Source organism: Oenanthe melanoleuca, chromosome 4A (assembly GCF_029582105.1).
Source record: "Oenanthe melanoleuca isolate GR-GAL-2019-014 chromosome 4A, OMel1.0, whole genome shotgun sequence".
NCBI classification, from domain to species: Eukaryota; Metazoa; Chordata; class Aves; order Passeriformes; family Muscicapidae; genus Oenanthe; species Oenanthe melanoleuca.
This window is the reverse complement of record NC_079338.1, coordinates 19,761,236-19,771,675: the sequence shown is the minus strand read 5'-3', so window position 1 is coordinate 19,771,675 and position 10,440 is coordinate 19,761,236. Positions and strand designations below refer to the sequence as shown.

The 10,440-nt window shown below is 40.0% G+C and overlaps 1 protein-coding gene across 3 annotated transcripts; it reads left to right on the top strand.

The window, feature by feature from the left end:
• The first annotated feature begins 10 nt into the window (after positions 1 to 10).
• VGLL1 (vestigial like family member 1) lies at positions 11 to 10,029 on the top strand. 3 transcript variants are annotated; one of them, XM_056491351.1, is made up of 6 exons: positions 11 to 71; positions 3,545 to 3,608; positions 4,175 to 4,403; positions 5,014 to 5,433; positions 7,475 to 7,534; positions 8,165 to 10,029. In XM_056491351.1, the coding sequence occupies exons 3-6, from the start codon at positions 4,193 to 4,195 to the stop codon at positions 8,203 to 8,205; spliced, it is 732 nt and encodes a 243-aa protein (XP_056347326.1). In that variant the 5' UTR covers positions 11 to 71; positions 3,545 to 3,608; positions 4,175 to 4,192; the 3' UTR covers positions 8,206 to 10,029. The 3 variants fall into 3 exon arrangements, with proteins under 3 accessions (XP_056347326.1, XP_056347327.1, XP_056347325.1); XM_056491352.1 differs by having other exon boundaries at positions 19 to 71; positions 5,017 to 5,433; XM_056491350.1 differs by lacking the exon at positions 11 to 71 and adding an exon at positions 458 to 923.
• Positions 10,030 to 10,440: the final 411 nt, after the last annotated feature.

The window sequence follows — 10,440 nt, the reverse complement described above, 5'->3', positions numbered from 1 at the left end:
TGGGAAGGGCAGAGGGTGGATTCAAACGTATTTAGGTAGAGGGAATTGGATTGTGCTCTCCAGCTTTCTGGGTGAGTAAACAAACTCCTAAAATGCTCTATATAAAGACATAATGTCATCTGTTTGGTGACTAGCTCCCCAGTGTGTTTTTTCCAGCTGAGACTGGCAAGTTTGACCCTGTTTCAGCATTTCTGGAATGGCTGCAATTTGCTAATTTTGGTAAATTTGCTACAAAAAAAACCCCAAACTCTTTCCTGCTACAGCTCTTACAGAACAAGAAAGTTTTTTTTTGTTTTGTTTTGTTTTGTTTTTTTGTTTTGTTTTGTTTTGTTTTGTTTTGTTTTGTTTTGTTTTGTTTTGTTTTCTTCCCCTGTAGTTATTAAAACAGATCCAGCAAAGAAAAATGAGAAAATTGATTATCCAGTTTATCTAGGTCAGAAACAGATCATCTTTTTCTCATAGGTTTGTAGTTATCAACTTAAGAGTGAATATTTAGTAACATGGCACAGGAAAAGTCCTTTATCTTCCTGGGTAAGTTGGGTTCTCTGCCATAACTTGTTTATCATCTTAGTCCATACTTTTCCAAAGTCCGCAGTGTCTTCTTTATTGGGTACACATTGTCATTAAAAAACCCCAAACAAACCTAAAGCTACTTGCAATCCTATTTTCCTCATTCCTGAAACCTCCTAACCTGGTTGACTTGTTGGAGTGCATTTCATGCATTCTTAGCAGATAGGCTGAAGGAAACGCCTCATTCAGCGAAGCTGGAGGCTAGAAAGTGTGGGGAGTTCATGAAGGAGGCTTGTCTTCTGCTGCAGTTGCTGCAGTGCACTCAGAGCTGCCCAGGGAGGATCCCAACCTGCTGGACACAACATGAGTTGTTCCACATCTGGAAAATCTGACTAGTGTGACAGTGAGTTAAGGTAGGAGAATTCTCTGACTTCCTCAAATGTTCCCTTATTTGAGGAATAACTTGATGAGAGGGAGTACCTGCTTGTTAAACTGTGGTTTAATACTTGGGAAGTGGGAATTTTTTTGTTTTAAAAACTAGTTTGAGCTACATGAAATCAAGAATGAAGAGTTACCTGTTGGATGCTCCAGTGGTGGGAAATCAATACTGCTGGCAAGGATGGGGGATGTGAAAAATATTGTAAGGTATTAACTCTTGTAGTGATCTGTCAACAGCCACCACTCTTAAGCCTGTGTTGACCATGAGTCCTTGTCCACCTGAAGGAGAAATAACCTGGACAAATACTTGCACTATTTTGCCATTATTAACCCCTTCTAAGAGTAATGTGATATGAGCTGAGTCCATTTCATTCTGAGCTTCACTTCTACTCTATTTTGACCATGGTTTGTGGCAGACACAAGTTGGAAGGATTTCTGCCTTTTACAGACTGTCTGCTGGATGTTGGAATAATAGGAAGTTCAGGTAATGAAGACTACAGTGTTCCAAATTTAGGTCCTGTCTCCTGGGACATTAGAATCCTTATGCCCATGTGATCACTGAGAGGACAGAGATGTAACCTAGGTTATACCCAGCCATCCTTTGGCTACCTGTTGGAAAGCGCAAGAAAATTTTAAGAGAAACAGTGGAAAAAGAGATTACCTTTTTTTCTTGAATATATTTTATTTTTCCAGCATTTTAATTAGTCACCGTCACACAAGCTGCTGCACACAAATTAAGATGCTAAAGGAGCTCAGAATAAATGTCAGGACCTAGTTAAGCACGTTAATAAGGTGGTACAAAGATACAATGGCTTGTACAGAGTGAAGAACAGGAAAAGTGATCCTCTGGGCCAGCACTAATGCTTCCTAAATTGTATGTTGATGTGTAGCGCTGGAGCAGAGTAGGAAAAGCTGCTTTGCTTCTTGCTGTTGAGATGACTTCTTGTCTGATCTCAGGCCATCCGGTTGCCCATGTCTTTGCCAAGCTTTCACTCCTCAGGCTGGAATTTTCAATGGCAAGTGTTGGCCCCCTGTCTGAGCAATCGTAAAGTTCCTTAACCCAAATAGCAGGAGGCTTTCTGAAACAAGACTGGGAAAAACCGGTGTCTCTTCCTGTGCTTGAAGTCCTTCCAGTTGTGTGACTGGGTTCTGCTAGTTCCTGCTTCCCCTTGTGGGCCTTGGAAAGGTGCCTGTAAATTTGGAGGAAGTGTTTCTTTAAGTTTTTCATGTCTGAGAAAGCTGGGTCAGTTTTAAAGTTGCGAAAGATTGTCTTCTGAACCAGATAGAGTGTGACTTTGCCATCCTGTTCCTACTGCTGTGTTTAGGTGAATCTAGGAGGATGGGGCAAAGCAACAGAAATTCTAAAATAAGGACTAAGGAGCTCTTGAGTTTGAATATGAGTTGGTGACAGGAGATTAGGGCTGGCTGAGCAAGTGACCATGAGTCAGGGAGAATGGACCAGAGCACATGGTGGTGGGAGATGGAAGTAACAAGCAAAACTAAACATGGAAGCAAATAATAAACATGAACCAGAAGTTTGTAGGTGAAGGCTTAAGCATTAGAATGGGGATAGATTATGACTTGACAACCTTAATCCTCATATTTCTTAATATCTGGATACTTGTCTTGCAGCCTGAGCAGTTTCTTTCATGTCTAAGAAAATTCTGAGAAACCATTTGAAGGTAGTTTTCACAGGCACTTCAGAGTATCCTTTGAGACACAGATGAGTGCAATGTTTATTGGGAAGCTTCTGAGGATGGGGGATGTATGGCTAGGTGATAAATCAGATAAATGTGTTGAACTAGGTTAAACAGTGCTGTGTACTGCAGTTAGTTGGATGGAAACACATATCTAATGATTCATGAGGTTTTATGCAGTACAACTGGCTATTGGCCAAAAGTTGCCCTGATCTCTGAAAAATAACTGCCTTCCTTTTGCTACCAAAGTGAATCAATTATATTATGCAGTGTCATGAGCTAACAATGAGACTGGAAAATTGAACAGAAACAGCAGGCAATTCACTGCATTTGTAGTCTGAGCCTTGCTAAATATGATTTTGATCAGAGGAGGACTTGTGAGCCCTGGCTGGGAACTTGCTCCCTTGTGGCCAGAAACTGTTACAAATGCATGAAAATGATGCTTCTCCAGGACAGGCAGTGACATTCCTTGTCCTGCTCTTACCATATCTGGCAGCAGAGATTTTTAAACAGAACAGAAAGGAGTCTTAAAGTCTTCTGTTGACTTAATGCAAACTATTTTAATGTAGTTCCTGCCTTAAATCTGTAAATTCTGGTTGACGGAGTGTGTTTTAGCAGTCTTGCTTCAAAGTTTTAAGCAACTGGCAGACTCACCATGTTCCTAGGTGAGTTGTTTCAAACAAGAAAAAGTAATTTCTTTTGTGGTGGTTTTGTGGGTTTTTTTTGTTTGGTTTTTTTTTTTTTGTTTTTGTTTTTTTTGGTTTTTTTTGGTTGTTTTTTTGTTTTTTTGTTTTTTTGGTTTTTTGGTTTTTTGGTTTTTTGTTTTTTTGGTTTTTTTAACTTGAATTTGCCATGATTTGAATTTTCAATAATTTAATTTGAATGTCTTTTTCTAACAGGTGTAGCAACTAATTACTCTTAGAAGTATTTTTGTTTTGGAGATCTGTGTACAAAGGGATTAAGGTACTTCAGACTTTACCTTATCTAAATTTTTTTTCCGCTCTAATGTAGTATAGTGGGGTTTGGGGTTTTTGTTGCTCTTGTTTTTTTGTTGGTTTTTTTTTTTTTTCACTCTGTCATTATGTTTTTTTGAACAACACAAAAAAGCTAAATTGGACAAAGTATTTTGAGAAGTTCACCTTGAATTTCATTCAGAGATAGTGCCACCTCTGAATTATTTTTTAAGTGTTTCAGTTCTTCTAGAGGGCACATTTGCACAGTACTAGGTCACAAGTCTAAACTTACAAAGTCAGGGTGAGAAATGAAAGCCAGTGGGTAGATGTGCCCATTCTGCCCAAGTATTTTAGAAGTATCTAATGAGGAAATCTGTAAAGAAGAGGTGCATGGAAAAAGCAGAATAACAGGAATCTAATTCTACTAGTAAGTGTTCTTCTGGCCCCTACCAATTTTGGGAGGAAGCTGGGCTTACCACTCACTAAGCACTTGAAATTGAATATCGTCTCTTTGACCTGTCTGGTTTTTTTGGTTTGTGTTTTTTTTAGTTTTGTTTCTTTTTTTTTTTTTGCAAGGACTGTTGGTCACTGAAAATGGAGGAAACAAGGAAGTTTTCCCCAAAGCCAAGTAAAAGCAAAGAGCCTGTGAAAACAGAATGGAGATCTCAGAGTGTGGTGTTCACCTATTTCCAAGGGGACATTAACAGCATGGTAGATCAACATTTTTCTAGAGCTCTTGGCAATGCCAAGAACCCCCAAGACCTGAGCACAAAGCACAAGGGTGAGATGGTTGTCCTGAAAAATGGTGAGTTCCTTTCCATATGTGAGCCTGTTGTTGGATGGGGGTGACTGGCTTTCACTAAGGAATTTAAGATACGTTGAGCTTAAATTTGGAATTGCGTGCAAACAGAAAGCAAGAAAATATTTACATACTTGTAAATCCCTAGGTTATGCAGCTGGGACTTCCTGGGTAAATCCCTGTGTTCGCTGGAGTGATTCCTAAGCTTTTCCATGAGCCTGCTGGCAAGACTAGATCATCATTTTCCAGCCAAGTGTCCCCATCACTGCTGGATGCAATAAGTGCATTATGACTCAAGTTGTCATCTTCACAATAATGAATTTGTCTAAGTCTTCAGCTGTTAAAAACCTGCCTAAGTTGGTGGTTGTGTAGTACACATTTAATACTTAGGGTTCGTAGGGTTAATACTTAGTAGAAACATTGATGGTGGTGGTTTAATCTGCTTTTAGTATGAATTTGTGATTGATTTTTTAAGAAAGCACCACTAAAGTGATTATATATTTGTGTAAAAATAAATATGCAATCTGGTAGTATTCCCTTAGAAGTCTGCTGGAATTTGCCTTGGGAAAAAAGTAAGAATTTATGAGACTTAAGATGCTTTTTTTCTCTTTTAAAGTAGACAGCATGTCTCCCCATCAGTGGAATTTCTCTTCACATTGCTACAAACCATATCCATCATCATCTTCAACAAGTATGGCAAATTCTGCTCTGAATTTTTCTGCTGCTGGTGTGGTAGGCCAGTGCCAGCCATCATCTCTGCGGAGTCGTCCAGCTCAACCTGCAGATTTATGGCCCTTCACTCCAACTGGGACTCCCAGCATCACGGGCTCAGTTTATCCTCACACCGTCCCTGACCTGCATGCAGCTGATGAGCTGATCTCTGACAGGAAATACAGTTCTCTTCTTGGCCTTCTGCAACAGGAAAGGTGCTTAACATCCATGCAAGAATGCACCATGAAGCAACACCCAAGTTCTGCTTGTATGACTGGACCTGCGAGATTACAAAATTTGAGTCAAAGTTCAGCTCCTGAGGGAGGTAAGAAAATACTATCACTTCATTCTTTGATGACTTCTGATGTGACGTGACAGAATAATACTGTCTGTTCCTAAGCTTTTCAAACTGTATCCTACTTCTGGTAAACTCACAGAAATCTTTTACAGTAGATAACCCTGATATGTACTGTAGTACTTGGGATCAAGTAGCCATGAAGTATGGGTTAATCAAAAAAGTTGGACTGCTTACTCACACCTTCTGGCTTACATTGGGGGGACATTTTAAGAGACTGTAAGCATTATTCATAGTGCTATCACAATATCTTAATATCCATGGGTATTAGGTGTGGTGTGTACCAGATGCTCCCTCATTGGAACCAGCAAGGGGTGGCCAGGAAAGCTCCCTGAGCAGTCTCTTTTACTGTGCAGGCTGTTAATTATGTTCTGAGCACAGGATGGGAAACTGCAGCCCTTACCATCATGGCCAGGGATTTTTCTCCCTCTCAGTTTATGTCTGTGGCTGGAATGATGAGGGTACAGGGGCTGGTAGACCAGCCTTGCCTTGTCTCCTGGCTTCCTGCCATGAGGGACTGCTGCCCTGCCTGCCAAATGCTGTGTCTGCTCCCTGCAGATTTCCCAGAGCTAATGCAGTTCACACAGTGATGATTGTTGCTTTTTTATGATCCATGATTACTAGGAGTCCCAGTCCTAGGTACTGCTAGCACACAGCAGAAAGATGCCTGAAGTTTATTTATGTCCCCACAGGGTCTAGATCTGCTGGATAAAATTGCTCTCTTGTGAGTAATTCTGCCTTTGAGAAGCCCTCTGGGGTCAGGCTTCCTGACCAAAGCACTGATGCCTGTTGGGTACATCTGCATTGCTGTTCCTGGGCATTCCCCAGCCAGGCAGCTTGACAGTGGCTTCCAAGAAGAAGGGTTGTGAAATTGTTTAGGGAGTCTGCAGGAAAAATACAGTGCATCCTGCCTGGTGCTTCTAAACAAAAAAGATCAGGCACATGAAGAAGCAGTCCTGAAGCTTAGGTTTTGAAAAATAAGCAGTGTGAAATACCTCCTTGGTTACCCAGTTTCAAAACTGCATCAGAAGGAATTTGGCAGAATGTGGGCTAAAGGCTGCCTGCAGACACAAACAGGAGTTTATCTACAGTTCTCTTTTGAGGATGCAACAGAGCTATGTTGTTATAAGGACCCTGACTGCAGGTGTTTTGCTAACTTATTACTGCCATGTTAAAGGGAGAGTGTCTGTGTCTTCACCTGGAATGCAAACTTTCTGCTCATGGTATATGCGCAGAGGTTTTGTCTATGTGTTGCATAGGCACTCACCCTAGCCTTTGTGTAGGTAATGAATGAGAGTTTAATTACTTTAAAGACACTGCCTGAACTAGGATCTCATTTAAAAACAAGGTAGGGTGCCCTCTTCCCCCAAGGGGGCAGTGCGAGCCTAGCAAGGCTTGGGAACCCCAGGAACTGATGCCTTCAGAAAAAGCTATTTCATGAAATTAGTCTTGTGTTGATAACCGGGAAGCACTGGTAACAACAGTGGACTTTTTTTCCCAAAAATTCAGAGAGAAAATGAGTGAGGAAAAAAATTGAAAAGAAAATTAAACAGCTCAGTATTCCCCAGCCATTACCAATTAAAGCCTTTTCTTTCAGGATGTATACAGGGACTTTCTGAATATTCAGTACCCTCTAAACACTACACATGTAACACCATCCTTGTGATTATCAAACAACCCAACAAGGATTGATAAGAAATGGCTGGTCCATGTTCACCAGGAGCCTTTAGCAAATCCCTAGGATGTGTGCATTTATTTTAGCTGTAGGAGTCCTTGTTTCCTGGCTCTATCTGTTAAATATGCTTCTCCTTACTCTCTGTCATGTTTAAGAACAGCTGATATTTATATTTATGGAAGTGTATGTTGCTGTGCCAGACAGCACAGAGCTCCTCAACACCTGTGCTATAGGCTGGGCTGCAAAAGCACAAGGTTTGTTTAGGAACTACTGTCTACTTTTAGCTCTGTGTTGAATCTCTGCTCATCCCCAGTATTTTTAACTTTTTCTTTTAAGAGAGGAAAGCAAACTCTTATCAAGGCTCAGAAAATCCCAGTGTAAGCCATGCCACTACAGGTAAGTAAAGAAACCAGTATGTTTAGAACAAACTAGGCAGCAGCCTTGCTTATGCATGTAGTATTAAGGATGCTTCTTTGTTTGCTTTTATATTTCAAAAGTTCATTTTTCTACCAGATAGAACCACCGCCTCCATAGCTACATTTACAAAGAAGAAGAAAACACTACATTATATTACAGTGAGATACAGGATATTTTTTGACCCCATCTACCTTAGTTTTTGTGCTTATACCATCAAGCTGCCATATCACAATGCCTGTTTTGCACTAGCTGTCCAAGTTTCAGATCCCAGAAAGATAGAAAAGCCCTTGCTTTGTACCTCAAGCACGCATGTGATAGCACTGCTGCAGCTTGCACCAACAAACCCACCATACTGCCGGGTGAGTTGCTCTAAGAAATTATTCCCAAAGTATTCAGGCTTTCATAATTTTATTAGTCTCTTGATACTGGTCATACCCCATGTTGGTTCTTTGATGTGCGATGTTTTGGATTGTTTGAATAAGTAATTCTGATTATTCTAGTAAGGGCTCTTTTGCACCAGACCCAAAGGTGCAATTTTGTTTGCACAACATATTAAAAGATTGCAAGGACTGTGGTATTTGACTGTCCTGATGCTGCTGTGTCTTTCAGGTATTCAGATTCAAGACAGAAGACGAGATTTGTACTTCTAGCAACTGAATGTTTCTATTGTGTTCTGAAAGAGAAAGTTATTTCTGTGAACTTTTATCATTTGCAACTGTGAATCAAGAAGAAATTAACTGCAGCTATCCTGTGTTTTTTTTTCTCTCAGCTGGAAGAATGCATGTACTATTTACTGTTTGGGGAAGGACAAAATAACCCTTTTCTGTACAGTAAATAGTTTCTAATGTTTGTGGTATTAGCCTGGCAGAACTTTTGTTGTGCCAATACATTGTCTATTTAAGGCTTTTCATGTAGCTTTCTTGAAAGGACTCCTGCACTTTTTAATCTTTCTGTGTTTATTAATTCACCACTTCCTGATAAGAAGCACAATTCTTATCAATGCAGCTGATAACCCCTAAGTGCAGGGATGCAGTTAGCATAAATTCCGTTGATTTGATATCTTCATATTGTTTAAAATAGTCTTAGGCCACTGGCAAGAGACTTCAACTACAGGGCAGCAAAACACATTATTGTATTTATGTTTGAAAAATGCAACAATTTGTGACCGTGCTTGCAATTCCTAGGGATACTCTTCAGAAGTTATATAATATACTTATGCCTGAAGGCTCTTTTTTGCCCTCTTACTAATGTATAATCATCATCTAGAAAGCAGTGAATTCACAGTAGCTCTGAGAGGAAACCCAGATTCTCATTGGGTGCAATTAAAATACCGTTCAGCAAAAAGCTGCAGGTAGGAGTGTACTATTTTTCCAGCCTCCCTGCAGGTGTAAAAGATGCTTTTTGTTAATAAGCTCTGTAGGATTGTTTTTTCCTTCTCCATTGGTTATACATTAACATGATATAAAGGAGCATGATTAGCTTTTTCTGACAGCTCTATGCAGTTGCTGAAAGCAATTTGACCTTTATCACAGAGCTCGTGATTTTATAGAACAAATCCTGAGCTACTATAAATGTTTGTTGTACCAGATCTTTCTGCTGCCACTGCTCCAGTTATAACACCTTGTGTAATTCTATAAATAATAGGAGTTTAGCAACAACAGATGTTTATGTTACTAATTTACAAACTGAGATTTTTTTAAAGAATTATTTTTTAAATTTTATAAGTTTGCTCTAGTAGTTACATGTTCTACATCAATCTGAGATCACAAACGGAACTGTTTTAACTAAACTAATAAAAGATACACCAACATCCTGTCTCCCTATAGATAAGCACTGAAAAAAAACCCCACTCCTTTTTAATATTTCTACAAAAATCTCTTTCTTCTCTTTTAAGTTAAAGAATACTTCTCCAAGTATTTTTCTTTTGTTATCCCAAGTCACTTAATTCCCTGATTTTTAAGGCTATGTGGTAATACAATCTGATTTCCTGTATGGGCCAAAGTAAAGATTTTCAACCTGCATTCTGTACATCTGTCTTACTGTCATGTGCTATAATTCTAGTGAATTATGATTCTATTGCTTCAAAATACTGAAATATACTTTCCTCCCTCTTCCATCCCTTCCAAAGGAAAATGCTTATATAATTTCTCTGCAAGGTCTGAGAAGACAGTATATTTAAATGCTCTTAAATGTAATGCTTCCTGGGGCAATTTGTTTTACAGCTGGGAATATTCAAGATGACTTATAAAGCCCTTGTTCTGGTGAATCGGCCAAGTGTGGGGGAAAAAACCCTTTCTTTAAATGGATGTCCCTTATTGCAAGAACATGAGGCATCAGTGGCTCTGCCTTGACAGGGTTATGCTGTGAGCCATTGCTGCAGGTTTGCGTCCTCATTGTCCAGCTGTCTGGCAGACCTGGGGACAGGGAATGAGTGTCCAAGTAGCCCAAGGGTCCCTGGACGCCTTGTCAGTGCTGGCTCCACACTGGGTACACAGGTGCTTGCTCTCTTCCCTGGCTGTTAGAGGAATGAGAAAGGAATAGAGGGCTGTGGCACAGAGCTCTGCTACTCTGGCACTTTGTCTTACACCACCACAGCACCATGTGCCAGAATATTCCTGGGTTTATGGCATCTCACTGCTCCTTTGCAATAAACATAGTTAACCCATTGCTACCATTTGCTTTTAATGATTTAGTGTAATAGAGTTTTGAACATTTTGCTGCAGTTTTCTATACCAGGTAGGCTTTTCTTCATGCATGTATAGATTAAAACAATATAGATACACATATATGCCCCTCTAGAATATTGCTTGTCTGCAATGGAGTGCTTCTTGCTCTCCAGCCCAGGCTGTTGCTGTGTTCCTGTACTGCCCTGCTGCAGTCATGCT

Coding starts and splice junctions, on each gene's coding strand:
- VGLL1 (XM_056491351.1), top strand. CDS start 4,193: ATGGAGGAAACAAGGAAGTTTTCCCCAAAGCCAAGTAAAAGCAAAGAG. Junction 4,404..5,013: donor GATGGTTGTCCTGAAAAATG/GTGAGTTCCTTT, acceptor TCTCTTTTAAAG/TAGACAGCATGTCTCCCCAT. Junction 7,535..8,164: donor TGTAAGCCATGCCACTACAG/GTAAGTAAAGAA, acceptor TGTGTCTTTCAG/GTATTCAGATTCAAGACAGA.